The 18,398-nt window shown below is 36.3% G+C and overlaps 1 protein-coding gene across 1 annotated transcript; it reads left to right on the top strand.

The window, feature by feature from the left end:
* Positions 1 to 2,202: 2,202 nt before the first annotated feature.
* On the top strand, positions 2,203 to 3,116 carry LOC116121778 (protein PHLOEM PROTEIN 2-LIKE A1-like). Its single transcript, XM_031407724.1, has 2 exons — positions 2,203 to 2,369; positions 2,846 to 3,116. Exons 1-2 carry the CDS (start codon positions 2,203 to 2,205, stop codon positions 3,114 to 3,116), a joined length of 438 nt encoding a protein of 145 aa, XP_031263584.1.
* The last annotated feature ends 15,282 nt before the right edge of the window (positions 3,117 to 18,398 follow it).

Below are 18,398 nucleotides of genomic sequence, written 5' to 3'. Positions count from 1 at the left end.
GGGCCTTGCAATTCCTTACGTTAACTGACCCGACGTCAGCTTTTGTGTAAATAAGCTTAGCCAATTTCTTCAAGTACCTACGGAACTTCAATGGCAAGCTTATAAGTGGGTTCTTTGATTCATTAAAGGAACTCAGTATTATGGTTTACAATTAAAACCAATAGCCTCACTTAGCATAGAAGGCTATGCTGATACTGACTGGGGTAGCAGCTTGGATGATCATAGGTCCACAAGTGGCTGCTGCATCTATCTTGGTCCCAATCTCATCCAATGGAGTTCATGCAAATAGAAAGTTGTTGCACTTAGCTCTACTGAAGTTGAATATCACGCTTTAGCACTGATAGCTACTGAAGTGGCATGGCTTCAAAGTGTCTTTTCTGAGTTGGGTTGAGCATGGCAAATGTTCTAGTCATATGGTGTGATAATCTCAGTGCAGGAGCCTTGGCAGGCCAATCTTGTTTTTCACTCAAGAACTAAACATATTGAAATAAACGCACACTACACCAGGGATCAGGTTTTGACAAAGAAAGTTGTTGTGCAATATGTTCCTTCAAAACTGCAAATAGCAGATAGTTTAACTAAGCCTTTGCCTGTTGCTTAGTTTCATGAACTGAGAAATAAACTCACTGTAATACGAGTTTATGCACACAAAAGAAACTTCCTGTCTTGCTCAACATACTTCATCTAGTGTCAATGATAATGTTCGTTTCAGTATTGACAAAGTCACATTCTCTGATGAAGAAATAGAGTAATGTCAATTGCTGCTACTCCGTTTTTCACTTCTTGGTTCATTACATACTGGATAAATTGCATGCATACTGCAGCACATGATTCTGAAAGCTGATGTATCTCACAAGAAGGAAAGTATTTGAAGGAACACATTGAGATGTGTCTTTAGCAGAAGTGGTCCAGCTCAAGGGGAAATGTTGAAGTAAAGTGTTAAGGTGTCTTCAGTAAAGGTGGTCTAGCTCGAGGGGAAGTATTGAAGTAAAGTCTTGAGGTGTCTTCAGCAGAGGTGGTCCAGCTCAAGAGGAAGTATTGACAGTACTGACAAGAAGCAAAAGTGGTGTCGTTCTTACTCTATTTCTGTCACCGTTGTTAGCTCACCAAAGGCACCAAAGAACTACTATCTCTTCATGGCATTCAGCATCAAAGTGTTGTCACCTTTACATTAGTGTTCTTGCTTCTTCTCAAATGTATAAAACGTGTGACTCTCTATTAGTTAGTTAGTTAGTTAATGAAAGAAAGAAGAAAAGTTGTATTTGTCTTTCTCAATTCTCTCTAAAATTCTTGACTTCTCCTCCAAAGTCTTTCACTTTTTACACAAATTGTCTGATACAAATTGTTGTATTTTAAGATGATTGGATAATTTTTAAATTAAAGAATAAATTAAATGAATTAAAGAGGACTACATGTCAAATATGCAAGGCCATCAAATCAATTTGTAAGGAATAGTTTGCAGGGGTTGACTAGGAATTAATGTTAGAGAGGCAAGTAAAGTAATTTAATATTAATTCTAGGAAAACTAATTCAAGGGATTGTAAATAATTTAATATACATATGAAAAAAGTATGGGAGTGGGGTCAAATGTGGAAATATAACCACAAATACAGTTTAGTCAAAACATAAAAGTATGCATAATTAATGAATGTTTTTTGTTTACTAGGTCTGCCCATGTTAGTTGTTGCTCTTACCAGTTATATATGTACGCTCCAGTTTCCTAATTCTATTTTGAAACCAGATACAATTTGATTGTAATGAACTTACTATTATTTCTTTAACAAAAAAATAAAAATTTTAAGAATTTATATAATATTTTTAGTTTATTAATATCTATGCGAATTTGGTGAAGTTTTGATCGTCGAAAAAAAGTATGGAAAGAACCAATTTTTTTTTTAATGTAGCAGGTTACCCTTGAAATATTGGACAATTCAGGTAATACCATGTAAATGTGGTGGGCATGGAATCTTATTTGTTTGTTTGAATAACATGATTCAATACGTACTGTCATGATCATGTTGTTGTTTTTAAGAAGGAATAATCCAGCTATGCCTTATCAAGGAATAAATATTTTTCATATAATGACGTAGAAATCTATTAGTAATTTATTCGACCATCTCAACCTATAAATTCAAGGTCTGCATGTAACGAAGATCATCAGTAAGATATATTTGAATTAAAGAGAAGAGTGATCATCACGAGATGGCTTCAGCGCAAGTTCAGCGCCCACACAACCTCGATGCCATTCTTCAAGAGGCAGACTCACAGATTAACAAGTCCTCCGACAATCTGATTGAGCAGCTCCACGGTGGAATCTTCTTGAACCAAAACAAACTGGCAAGTCCCATTTATCTTATAGATTGTTTTTTGTATCATCTTCAATTTTACTGTTTTTATTATAGATTTATGCAAGGGGTCTCGCAATTGCTTGGGGGAAACGATGAACGTTATTGGAAATGGACTTCATGCAAGACACAAAAGAGTATATAATTCTACTTAACTTTTTATGGTAATGAAGATTTCAAGCGTGTTCAGTTGGACTTATCTATAGTTAAAAGAGTTTATTTAAAGTCATAAGCAGTTTTATTTTTAGGTTGTTTGATTGTATTTCAAAAGTGTTTATTGAATTTTAAATCAACTATTTTACCCACTTATGAGAATAATTCAAATGTGAACTTCTCTCATAAGCTTCTTTTGAGCTTATTCAAAGTTTTAAAATTTTAAAAATATACTTATCTTATTTCATAAATTTGACTTGCTTATGAAACCCATTTTTATAAACTCTATTCAAATAAGGCGTACCAAACGAACCCTTCTTCTAATGTAACTAATTTTGTTTTTGCAGTCATCCTGTTGAAGTGGAGGTGGCTGAACTAGCAAAAGTCTGCTGGCTTGATGTGACCAAGAAATTCCCTAGACAAAATCTCACTCCAAGGCATACTTATGAAGTTTCGTTTGTCTTAAAGAAGTTGAAAGGATGTGAAGGATTTCAAAACCATCCAATGAACTTGAAACTCACCCTCCCCAATCAATCTCCGATGGAACACAAACAAGATTTGAGTATATTGCCAGAAAACAAATGGTCAGACATTCCCCGTTGGCGTGTTTTCGACTAATTGCGGTATGACTGGGGACATGGAAATCTCTATGTATGAGCACGGTTCGCAGTGGAAGAAAGGGATTGTTGTTGACAAAATCATCATTCGCCCCCTGGTGCAGCCACAGAACTGAACGTGAGAATAATCAACAATGGGACGTTCATGATAAATAATTTAGTTGGCATGCGTCTCATGTTGTACTAGTAGCTCTCACTATGACTTTGTAATAAATAAAAACGTGGGAGTTATATATATGATAATAAACGGCAACAATAATATGAGATTGCTTCATAAAAATTACCCTCACTCTAGTTTCTCCATTGATCTGCTTCAAAATCTAAGCTAGTTTTGACACATTTTATAACGTGAAATCGGCCTTCAATTAAGCATACGGTGAAATTATGTTCTTGTAATTAAACACTCATCTTTAGGATTTTCATTCTCCACCTCCTTGAGAAATGAGGCGACTTATATGGTCCCAACGTTTAAAACTTGCTGGCTGCTAAACAGAGTTACACAAGTCAACTAAAGTCAACATAAATAAGCGCTTTTAGGAGGGGGGGGGGGGGGGGGGTGGGGGGGTTGTGGGTGTCGTCGCGCGTGGGTTGGGTTGGTGGGGGTTCGGGGTCAGATGAAAACTCCTCGTCATCCTTATGTGTCCAAAAAATTTTAGCTAGGGATGTTGAAACCCGAAGGATGTACAGAGTTGGCACGGGCTCAATGTTGGCTCCATATGTTGTGTTAGTACGGCTCTATGCCTAGTCGTCGCAGGTAAGTGCCAATCCCATGACAATATATCGAGTTGGCAGGGACTTGATGTCTCAATGTTGGCTCCATATGTTGTGTTAGTACGGCTCTATGCCTAGTCGTCGCAGGTAAGTGCCAATCCCATGACAATATATCGAGTTGGCAGGGACTTGATGTCGACTCGATATATCAAGATGGTTGGGATTTATGGCTAGCTGCTATAGGTGGGTGTAATTACATGGATTTGCTCAAAGGATGGTCCTGCTTTGGTACCAATTTTAAGAACCACAAATGGGTAGAACTCACTTTAAAAACAGGTTTGTAAGGTGAGGCCACCCAAATTATTAACCAATATAGCAAGCTATTTCTTAGTGATGTAAGACTATTAAGATCGTTAGCATTAGTGAAGAGGATAAAAGAAAAAATAGCATTACACTTGCTCTTTTTGACATGCAGTGAACTAATACATCAAAATCAACAAATCATGGTGTTTTTTTTTTAATAAATTCCATAATAACAAGCTAATAGAATCAGATACTTAACCCATATATTGTTCAACCATTTAATTATCTTATACTATTATTTAGCTAAAAGCTAGAAGTATTTTTGTCAACTTATGAAGTTTGTGCGTGCACATTCAATTCTAATGTCTGCACATCCTTGTGTTTAAGTACAGTTGTATCTTCAGTTCACTATCATGACATTCAGAATTGATGTGTGCATTATCCCCTAGTCTGATTTTATAAACTTTCAATTTCTACTTTCTTTTTTCAAAAGTTACATAATCTAGATTGTTAAAGTACTAAAGATTTTGCACACCACCATTATTGCTAGAGACTTTGCTGGGCATTTATCACTTACAAAACCATGTTAAGATTACTGTTTTTGTCAAAAATAAATAAATAAATAAAAACTCATCCATGACAAGTAATTCTCCGAAGAATCTAAGTAAAGTTATGAAAGGATTGAAGAAGCAAATTCAAGAACGTAACTAAAACACAGAGAAAAAATATGGAGCAAAATTTAGTAGTAAAGAGAAAATGGAATCTACATTCTTGAAAATCAGTCACAGAAGGCAGGCAACATTTATAATGGTGGTTATACCAAAACACACCATATCACTAAAGTCCTATTTAGTTACAAAAACAACCCCATAGTAGTTGTAAACCTTACAAACACAACCCCAAAACATATCAATAAGGACTTCATACCTTTATACTTAATATCTTCCCTTAAACCAAAGTACTCAACAACTTCTAAGTTTTCAGACCTTTATACTTAATATCTTCCCTTAAACTAAAATACTCAATAGCTTATAGGAACTCTTCAAGTGTTGAATTTATAATACTCAATATCTTCCCGTAAACGAAACTCCCTTAACAGCTTCTTCCATCAGTTCTTTTAACTCTGTTCTGTGAATATTGATGCATGGACAGTTCACTATGTCAATGGTACTTTACCAGCACATGTCAGTACTTCAAAGTCAATACTTGGTTTCAAATATCATCAGCATATCATGCACTTCAAAGTAATCTGTACTCAGTACCCCTATACTACAAAATTACAAACTACTAGCAGCTCTGAGTAACTGAAATGCAGAACTGACCACCTTCATTATTTGGAAGAACAAAACTGACCCTTAATTTGTCTCGTAACATCGCAAATCTGGAGCTTGATAAGGCCTTTGTCAGGATATGCAACAACTTCCTAATGACCAATTCCCTAAACAAAATGCAAAAATAAATTTCGATGTGTTTTGTTTGGGCATGAAATATAGGGTTTGGTGATAGTGCCCCAACACTCATGTTGTCACACCACACGATTGGAGTATTGACTATAGACACACCAAGCTCTTTAAACAGATTTTGTACCAAACTATCTCAGTAGCAGCTTGACTGAGTGACCAGTACTCTGGTTCAGTTGATGAAAAAGAGACCACTTTCTGTTTTCTGGGTGACCACTAGATCAAATTGCCACCTAGAAATACACTATATCCACTAGTAGACTAACGATCAGTAACATCTCCAGCTCAGTCTGTATCTGCAAAAGCCTCTAAAGTAAAAGGTTTGTCTTTGGTAAACAATATGCCATGATCCAAAGTGCCTTTAACATACCGGAGAACTCTTTTACATGTTGTCCAATGAACTATTGTAGGATGCTGTAGAAACTGACTTAATTTATTAACTAAAAAAGCTAACTCAGGCTAAGACAAAGTTAAGTATTGTAACCCACCTATACTACTTTTGTAAAGTGTGTGGGTTGATCGAAGGCTTCTCCATCTTCTTTACCAGACTTCAATCTTGTAACCATAGGTGTTAGGCAAGGCTTAGAGTCTTGCATACTAGCTTTTAGAAGTAGGTCCTAGGCATATTTGGTTTGAGTCAACAACAAACCAGAAGAATTTCATTTCACCTCAAAACCAAGAAAATATTGAACCTCTCCAAGAGCTTTTAGAGCAAATGTAGCATTCAAATCAATCATTACTTGAGATATAAGCTGATTACCTATCACAAGTATGTTATCAACATACACTAAAAGATACAACACTTGTGACTCCTTTCAGTAAAAGAACAAACTGATATCTAAGGTGGAATTGACAAAGCCCTATGCAAGTGAAACATTTTTTAACTTGTCCGAGCAAGCTTTGGGAGCTTGTTTAAGACCATACAATGCTTTGTGCAGCATGCAAATATGTTTGACTTGCAAAGAATTAGACACAGAGAATCCTTCAGGAAGAGCCATAAAAACTTGCTCTGTGAGCTCACGATTTAAAAGCACATTATTGACATGAAGCTACTGTATGGACCAACTATGATGGATAGCTAATGACAACATGATCCTGATGGTAGTAGTTTTAACAACCGGGGAAAAAATGTCAAAATAGTCCAAGCCAGGAGTTTGTTGGAAGCCTTTAGCTACCAACAGGGCTTTGTACTTTTGAAGAGTACCGTATAACTTTAATTTGGTTTTGAAAACCCATTTACTACCAAGCACATTCATGCCTTCCTCACATGGAACCAGTTCCATGTTTTATTTCTCATCAAAGCCTAATATTCATGATCCATATGGCTTGCTGCCACTCAGATATTTGCAGAGCTTCAGTGACTAATTTTGGTTTAGGAAGAATAGTGGAAGTAGAGACCAGGACCTGATATCAAGAGACAATAGACTTACTCTTAGGCCTAGTGAACATGGAATGTGTATTAGGAGTTGTATTAGATGAAAGTGGAAGCACCACTTCCAGTTGAATTTTAGGAACATCTACGACTGGAAGAGAAACTTGTTATTAAGTAGGCAATAGACAAGAGGAATGAGGTACTGGAGAAGTATTCATACAACCAGAAGAGGAACTATTTAGAGAGGCTGAAGAAGACACTAACATAACAAGACCAGGAGCATCTGAATTAGATTTAGCAATGTTAGTGTCTAGAGAAGAGGTTTGAGGAAAATGTAGTAAAGTAGACTCATCTGAAGACACACATGATGGTAGGATCTAGGATTGAACAAAATTTTGTGCAAATAAATCAACTAGAGGTAGAGAACCATTAGCAAGAGAAGGTTGGAAACCTGATTTAAAAGGGAACTATGATTCATTGAATTTCACTTGCTTAACAACGTACACTTTACTAGTGGAGGAAAGACACAGTTAGCCTTTGTGAGACAAGCTATAGCCAAGAAAAACACACTTTTCAATGTGATAAGCCAACTTATGTTTATTATAGGGTCTAAGGTAAGGATAGTAGCTATAACCAAAGAATCTAAACTCATCATAAATACGTTCCTAATTAAACAAAACACAATATGGAGACACAAATTCAAGGGCCAAAGTAGGTAACTTGTTAAGCAGATAAGTAGCTGTACTTAAGGCTGATCACCAAAATTTTAAAGGCATTCCAGCATGTGCTAAGAGGGATTAACCATATTTTGTGATAGACTTATGTTTTTTCTCTACTCTCCCATTTTGCTGATAGAGATAGGGATAAGAGTGTCTAAACATAACACCTTACTGTTGTAAATAACTAGACAAGGACCTATACTTTCCTCCCTAATCAATTTGTAAACACTTCAATTTAGATTGTTTCTCCATAAAGCAATGAAATTAGAAAAACACAGCACAAGCTTCAGATTTAAGTTTTAAGGGATAAATCCAGGTAAACCTGTTGAAGTCATCAACAAAAATAATGTAGTATTTGTATCCTTCTTTAGATAGAACAGAGGCTGGACCCCATAGGTCAGAGTGTACTAGTTCTAAGGGAAACTTTGCTTTTGAGTTGGAAACTAGAAAATGAGATTGTTGTAATTTACCATACTGAAATACTTCACAAAAGACAGCTTTATTACTCAAAGTGTGCTTTACATTCAGGTTATTTAAGACTGCATGAAGTGTTCCTACATTGGGATGGCCTAACAGTGCACGCCATAATAGACACAAATCTGAGCATGTGTCTTTATTACAATTCAAACCACAAGCAGATGAATTAACAACACTAAACGATTCTGAATTGGGATGCTTAACAACTTTTGATGACAAACTAGTAGTAGTATTATGAGACTTAGTAGAAGAATAAGATTCAATTGATATTGGAAAACACAAAGTAGAGGATGAGGCAGCATTGTTGGACAAATGTTGAGGAGAGACAACATTCTTGGACAGTTCCAGTTGATACAAGCCATTCTTCACTATGCCTTGGAGGAGAATAGTCTTACTAGTCTTATCCTTTATCAAGCAAACATCCGAATGACACTCAACTATGACATTATTGTCTTTAGTAATCTGAGAAATACTTAATAGATTTTTTGTAATTTGTGGAACACATAGGATATTTTTAAGCTGAACAACTTTATGAGTATCAAAAGTAGGAACCATAAGCATACCTGTATGTGTAATGGGAATAGCATCTCCATTACCAACCTGCACTTTAGAACCTTCCGAATAAGGAGACTTCAATATCAGATTGGAGCCATCTACTGTCATATGATGAGATGCCCCCAAATCCACATACCATGCTTGATCACTTATTGTCTACGGAGTTACTATTGCTTGATGGAAGTTCCTGCAGGCTGTGGTACCTTAGGACAAGTCTTAGATGAGGCAGTAAGAGAACCAACATTGGTATTCTGATATTGATGTGAGGGTTAATATGAAGAAGGACAAACAGGAAAAACGGATGAGACATGATTCTGACTTGGTTTGACACTAGAATAGTCATGAAATCCAGCATAGGAATTATGAGCAAAACCATTGGATAAGTAACTAGTAGCTAGCAGACCCTAACAGATTCAGTGAAAGCTCCTGAAAATTTTTCTTGTGATGGACCTAGTGCATTATAAGTAGAAAGCTGAACTAGAGCAACATAAGAAGAGTTAAGAAAGCCTTGATAATCTTGGTCAAATTTATGATACCATTACAGAGCAAAATGACCAGATTTGCCACAAACTTGACAAATTAATTTCGGTTTAAAATATCTTTTACCTCTTGTTAAAAAGAATGTGTGTGATGAATCTGTCTGCAAAGTTTACAAGTTTTGTAATAAGGTGTATTTTGTAAATTTTACAAGTAATGATGTTGCTTTTGTAATAAATGAAAGAGCAGCTAATACACTACCTTTTGTAAGGAGGGCAATATAAATTAGCCTCGCCTGTTTTCTATTACGTAGTTATTCGGTATACCAAAATTTCAGAATTCTTCAACTTTACTCTTTACTTTTCTTCTCTATTTTTCTTTATTTTTCTTCGAAGATCCAAAAATTTTCATGGTATCAGAGCCCTAGACACACGTATATGGTAACTTTTAGCTTTGATTCAGATAATTCTCACTCAAAATTAGTAAAGATGAACACTGAAAGTACGAATTTCAGTATTCCAAGCAATCCTCATACTCTACCCACCATTTCTGTAAAGTTGTTGGAAAGAAACTACTTATTTTGAAAGTCACAGATTCTACCAGCACTCACCTCACATGGAATTGAAGTTTTCGTGATTGGAGAAAGAACATGTCCACTGATGTTTGTTCTTGAAAAATTAGATGATCTTGGATAGACAGTTAAGAAGCCAAATCCAGATTACTTTGCATGGAATTCCTTGGCTATATTCTACAATCTTAGAGACAATGTTTCCTCATGTAGCTAAATGTGTTACTGCTTATGAGATTTGGAATACTTTTGAATTACATTTTCAATCTGCCTCTAAAGCTAGAACCGTACATCTTCACAATTTTTTACAAACTACCAAGAAAGATGCTAGCACTGTGAATAAATATGTGTTGCGAATGAAAGAACTAGGGGATGAATTAATTACTAGTGGTGTCAATTTAACTGATGAAGAACTTTTATTGTATATATTGGATGGCCTTGGGCCTGAATATGATGCGGTAGTAGCCAACTTAGTCTCAACTAGTAGCCAAACCACACTGTAAGAGGCACAATTTTTGCACCACAAACATGAAATTAGACAAGAAAGGCAACATGCATCTTTTACCAACTTTCATGAGGCTCTTATGGTTTCAAAGCAAGGTCTGAACGATCCCAATACAGCCTCTCAGGTCATTAACTCTCACATATTTGATGCTGCTAATTCCAAACCATATACACAAACCTCTCACCCACATCCATAGTCCTTACAATCCTTTCCTAGTAGTCTCCAAACATGCACCTCAGAATCAACTAGTCAGTCCACCACAAAATCAATTCCCTAATGTCAATTTGGGGTTCTCTAGACCTGAGTTTGGCCTCATACAACAACACCCAAATAGCTAGCTCTAGGAGATAGTTTTACTCAATTTAATCAATATCAGGTTTATAACTCTCAATTGGTACGTAGTAGAGGCAAAGGCAGAGGTTATTTTTGACCAAGGTTAATTTGTCAAGTGTGTGGTAAAAGAGGTCATTCAACATTGTAGTGTTATCAAAGATTTGACCATGAATACCAAGGATTTGTCAATTCTGGATCGGGATATAATACTAGTTTTGGATATAATATTGGAAGTTTTAATGATGCTGGACAGACTACTCAAAATGCTGGACAAACTACTCGTCTTAACAATGTCAACACTCCAAAGAACTCCTTGATTGATGCTAAATCTCATGAATCACCACAAGCTCTGTTAGCAACTAGAGTTGGGCCAGGCCAGTTTAGTGCCAATTTAACTCCTACTCCATTTAACTCAGTAGGGACAAATCCACCAATTAACTTCCAAGTTGGATATTCTAGAGGCTGCGTTTCTAGTACACAAAATGCTCATAATCTTGGATATCTCCACCAGTCTCAGTATGGTCAGTCTCTTGCTTCTGATGGAGAACCACAGAGCTCACAACAACATTCTGCCTCATCCTCTTTCGGCACATCAATTACTACTCCACACATTATGAAGGATCAGACATGGTATGTGGATTCTGGAGCCACAAATCACATAACCTTTGATTTGAAGAATCTGGTGATTCAGGACAATTATCACGATGGAGCAACTGTTTGAGTAGGAAATAGCCAAACAGTTCTAGTTTCACACACAGGTGTGTCCTTTCTAAACTCAAACACTTCCTCTATAGTTTTATTTCTCAAAAATATGCTATGTGTCTCTCACATTGTTAAGAATTTACTAAGAATATCTCAAATTACAAAAGACAATAGTGTGATAGTTGAGTTTCACTCTGACCATTGTCTTGTAAAGGATAAGTGGACCAATGAAATATTTCTCTAAGGATCTCTCAAAGATGGCCTATACCAACTGCAAGTTTCTCTGCCCACTACTGCATCATCCACTTCTTGTTTGAATGCATTGTCTCCTACTAGTGCTATTTCTAATTCTAATACTAACGGTTGTAGTTTTAATAAAACTTTTGTTGTTTCATAGAAATCTGATGTACCTCTTAGTTTGACAAAGTTGTGGCATGCTCGATTGGGGCGTCCACAAGCCAAAACTCTTAAAAGTGTGATGAATAAGGTTTATGTAACTGGTTCCTTTGATAATAACAGTTATTGTGAATATGTCAATTTGGCAAGTTGTCTCAAACTTCTTTTCCCAAGTCTAATTCTACAACTACAAAACCCCTTGAGCTAGTCTATTCTGATTTGTGGGGTCCTACACCTGTGAGCTCTTCTAAAGGCTTTAAGTACTATATGTTATTTCTAGATGATTACAGTAGACACATGTGGATATACCCCTTGAAATTTAAGTTTGAAGCATTTCAGTTGTTTACCTATTTTCATAGTTTTTTCTAAAAAACAGTTAGATGGTAAGCTTAAGTATTTGCAAACTAATTAGGGGCGAATTTTGATCTTTTACTGGATATCTACAGCAGCATGGTATTGGCTTTTGGTACCCTTGTCCTTACCTACACTAACAAAATGGTATGAGAGGAGACATAAGATCATCACTGAATTTGGCCTGACTTTATTAGCACATGCTGGTATGCCATTGTGTCTTTGGTGGCAAGCCTTTAGTACAGTAGTGTACATTGTGAACAGACTACCCTCATCAGCATCAGAGGATATCTCACCTTATCAAAAGTTATATAAAAAGGAACCTGAGTATACTACCTCGAAAGTTTTTGGATGCTGCTGTTATCCTTTTATAAGACCCTACCAAAAACATAAACTATCCTATCATACTGAGCAGTGTGTTTTTATTGGGTATAGCTCAACTCATAAAGGATATAAGTGTCTCTCCTCTACAAGCAAGGTGTACATAGTAAAACAAGCTAAATTCAATAAAGAGGTATTTCCCTACAAGACTCATTTTAACTGCTGTTTATTCAAAGATTTGGATACTGCAGAGTCGAATTTATATTGTGACATTGAAGGTTTACACTCATCCTGGAACTTATCTCACTGTTTAGACTCTAATATAGAAAGGATGACAAATTCTGATATTGCAATTGAGGATTTCTCTCGGTCCTGTACTGCTCATACAACTATAAGCATCTATTTTGATCCACTAACTACCTCTCCTGCACTTTCTAATTTGAATGCTAGTGCTACTGTTAATGATTCCGACACTGCTATTAATGATTTTGGTGTTGCTATTATTGAAGCTTCTCGATCCTATACTGTTCATTCTAACCTACCAAAACCTATTAAGTCTTCTACACCAAGGTTAGTCAGTAGTGACTTTAATACAACTAAGTTACCTTGCCATTCTTCTGATGAAACAAACTCAGCTCAAGATATCTCAAGTTCTGGTGCACATCAAGGTTCCTTAGTTATTGATCAGGTTGCATCTTTTGGAATACAATTAGAAGTAGTTCTACCTATTCAATAGTATAAACCTGTCACCAATAACCACCCCATGATTACTAGATCAAAATCTCAATCTCAGCACTCTATAGGTCAAGCCTATATTACAACTCTATCCATTTTACCAGAACCAAAATCTGCTACAAAAGCTATCACAATTCTTGACTAGAAAACAGCTATGAATGAGGAATTTGCTGCTTTATTGAAGAACAAAACCTAGGAACTGGTATCCCTTACTTTAGACATGAATGTAGTAGGTTGTAAGTGGGTTTTTAAGACAAAATTGAAACCTGATGGCACCTTACAAAAGTGTAAGGAAAGGTTAGTTGCCAAGGGGTTTCAACAAACCCCTAGATTAGATTACTTTGACACTTTTTCCCCAGTAATTAAGCTAGCAACTATAAGAATCATGCTCTCTCTTACTGTGCACAACAGTTGGGAAATTCAGCAAATTGAATCAACAATGCATTTTTGAATGGAGAGCTTATAGAGACAGTGTTTATGATGCAACCTGAGGGGTTTATTGATCAGCTTCAACCCTAACATGTGTGTAAACTTCGTAAGGCTCTTTATGGTTTAAAACAAGCCCCAAGAGCATAGTTTGACAAATTAAAAACTGCTTTTATTGACTGGGGCTTTCAGAGTAGTGTTTTTTATAGAAGTTTGTTCTTTTTTAAGAAATGAACTCAAGTAATCTACCTTTTGGTGTAGGTAGATGACATCCTAATTGCTAGAAATGACTCTACTTTAATTAGTCAGATTGTTACAGACCTGAACAGTAGATTTTGTCTTAAAACTCTTGGTGCTCTCAACTATTTCTTAGGATTTGAGGTACATAGAAATAAAGAGGGTCTATTGCTCACTCAAGCCAAATATGCTCAAGACTTGTTAAGCAAAGCTGGTCTCTCCGAATGTAAACCCTGTCATACCCCTATGGCTACAGGAACCAAACTTATGAAAGAAGAAATTGATTTTTTTTTTTATCAGCCTTCACTTTATAGGAGTCTTGTAGGGGGCTTGCAATATTTAACACTATCCATACCTAATTTAGCCTTTACTGTCAATTGGCTAAGTCAGTTTCTTCTATATCCCACTACAAACCATTGGACTGCATGCAAAAGAGTCCTCAGGTACATTAAAGGTACAATATAGTATGGTTTGTTATTCACCAAAAACTAGCAGCTCACATTAGAAGGGTATGCCGATGTAGATTGGGCAAGCAATATAGGTGATAGGAGATCTACAGTAGGTTATAGTATTTTTCTTGGCGAAAACTTGGTTCAATGGTGCTTTAGGAAACCAAAAGGTGGTTGCTTTATCCTCCACTAAGGTAGAATATAGAGCCCCTAGTTAGGCAGCAACATAGGTTGTTTGGATTCAAAATTTATTTCAAGAACTTGGTTTACACATCAAAAATGTCCCTATCCTATGGTACGATAACATGAGTGCTGGTGCCTTGTCATCGAATCCTATTTTTCAAGCTAGAACAAAGCACATTGAAATTGAAGTGCATTATGTGAGAGAGTTGGCAGTTGATAAAAAGCTATCTGTCTAATATGTGTCCTCAGAATACCAAATTGTTGATGTTCTGACAAAAGCACTTACTGCACTTAAGTTTCTGATTCTTAAGGAAAAACTGAATGTGGTTTCCTTACTACCAGAAGTGGAGCCATCTAACTAAAGCAAGGAGAATGTGCTATGAATGAGCAGACTGTGAAATTGAAAGAAAAGAAAGATAAAACTTGATTCTAAGCTGAATAATTCTTTGTATTTGATTGATTAACTAGTTACAATACATTGTGGCTGCTTATATACTTGAAGAAAATAAGTGAGAGAGTGAGTGAAGAAGAGTAAAGTTACAGCAGCTCATTACACTGAATAATCGTTTTGAGAAGAAGACTTTTACAACTAAAGTGAAACGACATCGTTTGTGAAACTTTAGTCAGGTCCTCACATTTTGAGAACTTGCAGTTAGCACCATAAATCTTTGGTCAACATTTCCCCTCAAACTAAGCTGCTTCTCTTCTCCATTTAAAAAAAAAAAAAACTGATTCTGGTTTCTATCAGAATCTTCATTATCAACACTACTAATCTGCTACATTACTTTTACATCAACAAAACTGCATAAAATCTCCAAAAACAAAATCTGCATAATCAACACTACTGATCAGCTGCATTACTTCTACACCAACAAAACTGCATAAAATCTCCAAAAACAAAATCTGCATTATCAACACTACTGATCAGCTGCATTACTTCTACACCAACAAAACTGCATAAAATCTCCAAAAACAAAATCTGCATTATCAACACTACTGATCTGCTGCATTATTTTTATGCACCACCAAAATTGCAGAAAAACAAAATCTGCATAACCAACACTACTAATCAGCTGCATTACTTCTGCACCAAAAAAACTGCATAAAATCTCCAAAAACAAAATTTGCATTATCAACACTACTGATCTGTTGCACTATTTTTATGCACCACCAAAGCTGCATCAGCATTATTTTTCTGCACCACCAAAACTGCATAAAAAACTGCATTAACAACTCTCTGCATTGCTTCTTATCTCCTGCATTATTTTTCTGCACCACCAAAACTTCATAAAAACTACATTAACAACTCCCTGCATTACTTCTGCATTAGCATAGTTTGAATGGTTGGGGTAGTATTTTTATGCACCACCAAAACTGCATAAAAACTGCATTAGCATTATTTTTCTGCACCACCGAAACTTCATAAAAACTGCATTAACAACTCTCTGCATTGCTTCTTATCTACTGCATTATTTTTCTACACCACCAAAACTGCATAAAGACTGCATTCACAACTCCATACTAGCTGACCTACTACATTACTTCTACATCATCAAAAATTCTGCTACAATCCACAACTTCATAAAGATTCTCATCAAAGCTGCATAAAAATATTGCATAAACAATATCACAACAAGTAATCTGCTGCACTACTTCTGCATCACTACATCAAAACACAACAACTAATCTGTTGCACTACTTCTCTACAGCCATTTCTAAATCACCACAACAAGTAATCTGCTATACTACTTCTACATCACTACATCAAAGCTGCATAAAAGAAATTCTGCCATCATCACAACAACTAATCTATTGCACTACTTCTCTACAACCATTTCTAAATCAGCAACAGGCATGGCAAGAACATTCAATTTCTGTCTCAGTTCTTGAAACTAAGCTACTGACAAAGCCTTGGTTAGTACATCTGCTATCTGTAGCTGAGATGGTACATACTGAACTGCAATATTCTTTCAAGAACTTGATCCCTGATGTAGTGAACATCAATTTCAATGTGTTAGTTCGTGCATGAAAAATAGGATTTGCGGCAAGAGCACCCGCACTCACATTATCACACCAAATAACAGGGAGAGTTTTCAGTTTTAATCCTAACTCTGAAAACATGCTCTGCAGCCATGCAATTCAGTGGCTGTGTTAGCTAATGCCTATAATCAGCTTCGGTTGATGAAAGAGCAACCACCTTCTATTTCTTGAGCTCATTGATAGATTAGGACCAAGAACACACAATACCCATTTGTAGAACTTCTGTCATCAAACTACTACCCCAATCCGCATCAGCATAACATTCAATGCTAAGAGACGCTGCTGGCCTGAACGTAATCCATAGTACTGAGTGCCTTTTATATACCTTAAAACCCTTTTGCAAGCTGCCATTGAAGCCCGTAGGAGCTTGAAGATATTGACTTAGTTTGTTTACTACAAAGCTTATATCAGGTCTAGTAAGGGTAAGGTATTGAAGGGCTCCTATGGTGCTCCTATAAAGACTGGGGTCTTTGAACAAAGGGTTGTCTGTAGAATAGAGTTTGATACCAATAGCCATTGGGGTTGAACATGCATGAGAATCTTGCATTTGTGTCTTGACAAGTAGAACAACAATATACAGTCTGTTTTAAGTGAATACCATCAGGTGTTCTTGTAGTTCTAACCCCAAGAAGTATTTGATGGAACCAAGTGTCTTTAAAGCAAATTGATCATTCAATTCTTGAACAAGCTGATGTATGGATGAAGAGTTGGATCCAGTAATCAAAATGTCATCCACATATATAAGAATATATGTAACATGACCAGAATTTTACAAATGAACAAACTAGAATCAGAAATAGAATTCGAAATCCTTGATAATAAGTACAAACTTCAGCTTGTCAAAAAGGCTCTAGGGGCTTGTTTTAGACCATAGAGGGCCTTATTAATTTGCAAACATAAGGGGGAATAGCAGCATTTTCAAATCCATCAGGTTGCTGATGTAGACAACTTCATTCAAAGTGCCATTAAAAAATGCATTGTTCACATCCACTTGTTGGATATCCCAACCATTAGTTACAGCAAGGGTGAGAATGATCCTAATGGTGAAGGTTAACACAGGACAAACGTTTCAAAGTAGTCCAACCCGGGTGTTTGTTGAAACCCTTTAGCAACCAATCAGCTTTGTATTTTTGCAAAGAACCACAGCATGAAACTGGTCCTAGACACCCATTTATTCCCAACTACATGCAGTCATTAGTTCTTGTAACCAAAATCCAGGGTTGTTTTTCATTAGTGCATCAAATTCCATTTGCATAGCTTCTTTCCATTCAGCAGTAGCTAATGCCTCTTTCACAGAACTGGGGTGTTACCAGTAAAATAAGTGCAGTTTTTCCTGAATGGTTAAGGGTCATGGAAGAATTGGTCTTGGATCTTATTAACATGGGATGTGTGTTTGTATTTGGAGGTGATCAGTTGATGTAGTGAGAAACTGTGAGGGTGCAAGTCAACTACAAGTGGGCAGTGAGTAAGATCTTGTTAGAGGATGATTGAAAAGTGACAGGAGGATGAAGAGTGGATAAGAGATCAGATTATTGCAAGTGTATGGTTTGAGAGTTTGGAATCAGGTTGCTATAGGGAGAAGGTAGTTCAAGAGAGGAATTTGAGGATTGGACACTGGTTCAGATGAATCAGGTGCTGTGTTTAAAGAATTTGGAGAGGAATCAGTAGGTAAATTAGAGTTATTTGTAGGAGCAAGATCAGACTTATAGGATGATAATGGTGAGGTAGAATTTGATACTCCAACTGTTGAATGAGGACTAACTTGGAGCTAGTTCTGCTGGAGAGACTTTTTTGCTGGACACATCAGGTGGTTGAGCTTGGAATAAGGAAATGAGTGTGGACTCTTTGAGATTGTTTCTCTAGGAGCTGAAGTATTAGGCTAACCAAACCAGATTTAAAAGGAAACTCTATTTCATGAAATTTAACATTAGGAGTAATGTAAATTTTTCCTCGGCATTTAGAC

This window comes from Pistacia vera, unplaced genomic scaffold, assembly GCF_008641045.1.
Source record: "Pistacia vera cultivar Batoury unplaced genomic scaffold, PisVer_v2 Contig1280, whole genome shotgun sequence".
NCBI lineage: Eukaryota > Viridiplantae > Streptophyta > Magnoliopsida > Sapindales > Anacardiaceae > Pistacia > Pistacia vera.
The sequence above is the reverse complement of the archived record's forward strand: the minus strand, read 5'-3'. Positions and strand labels throughout refer to the sequence as shown.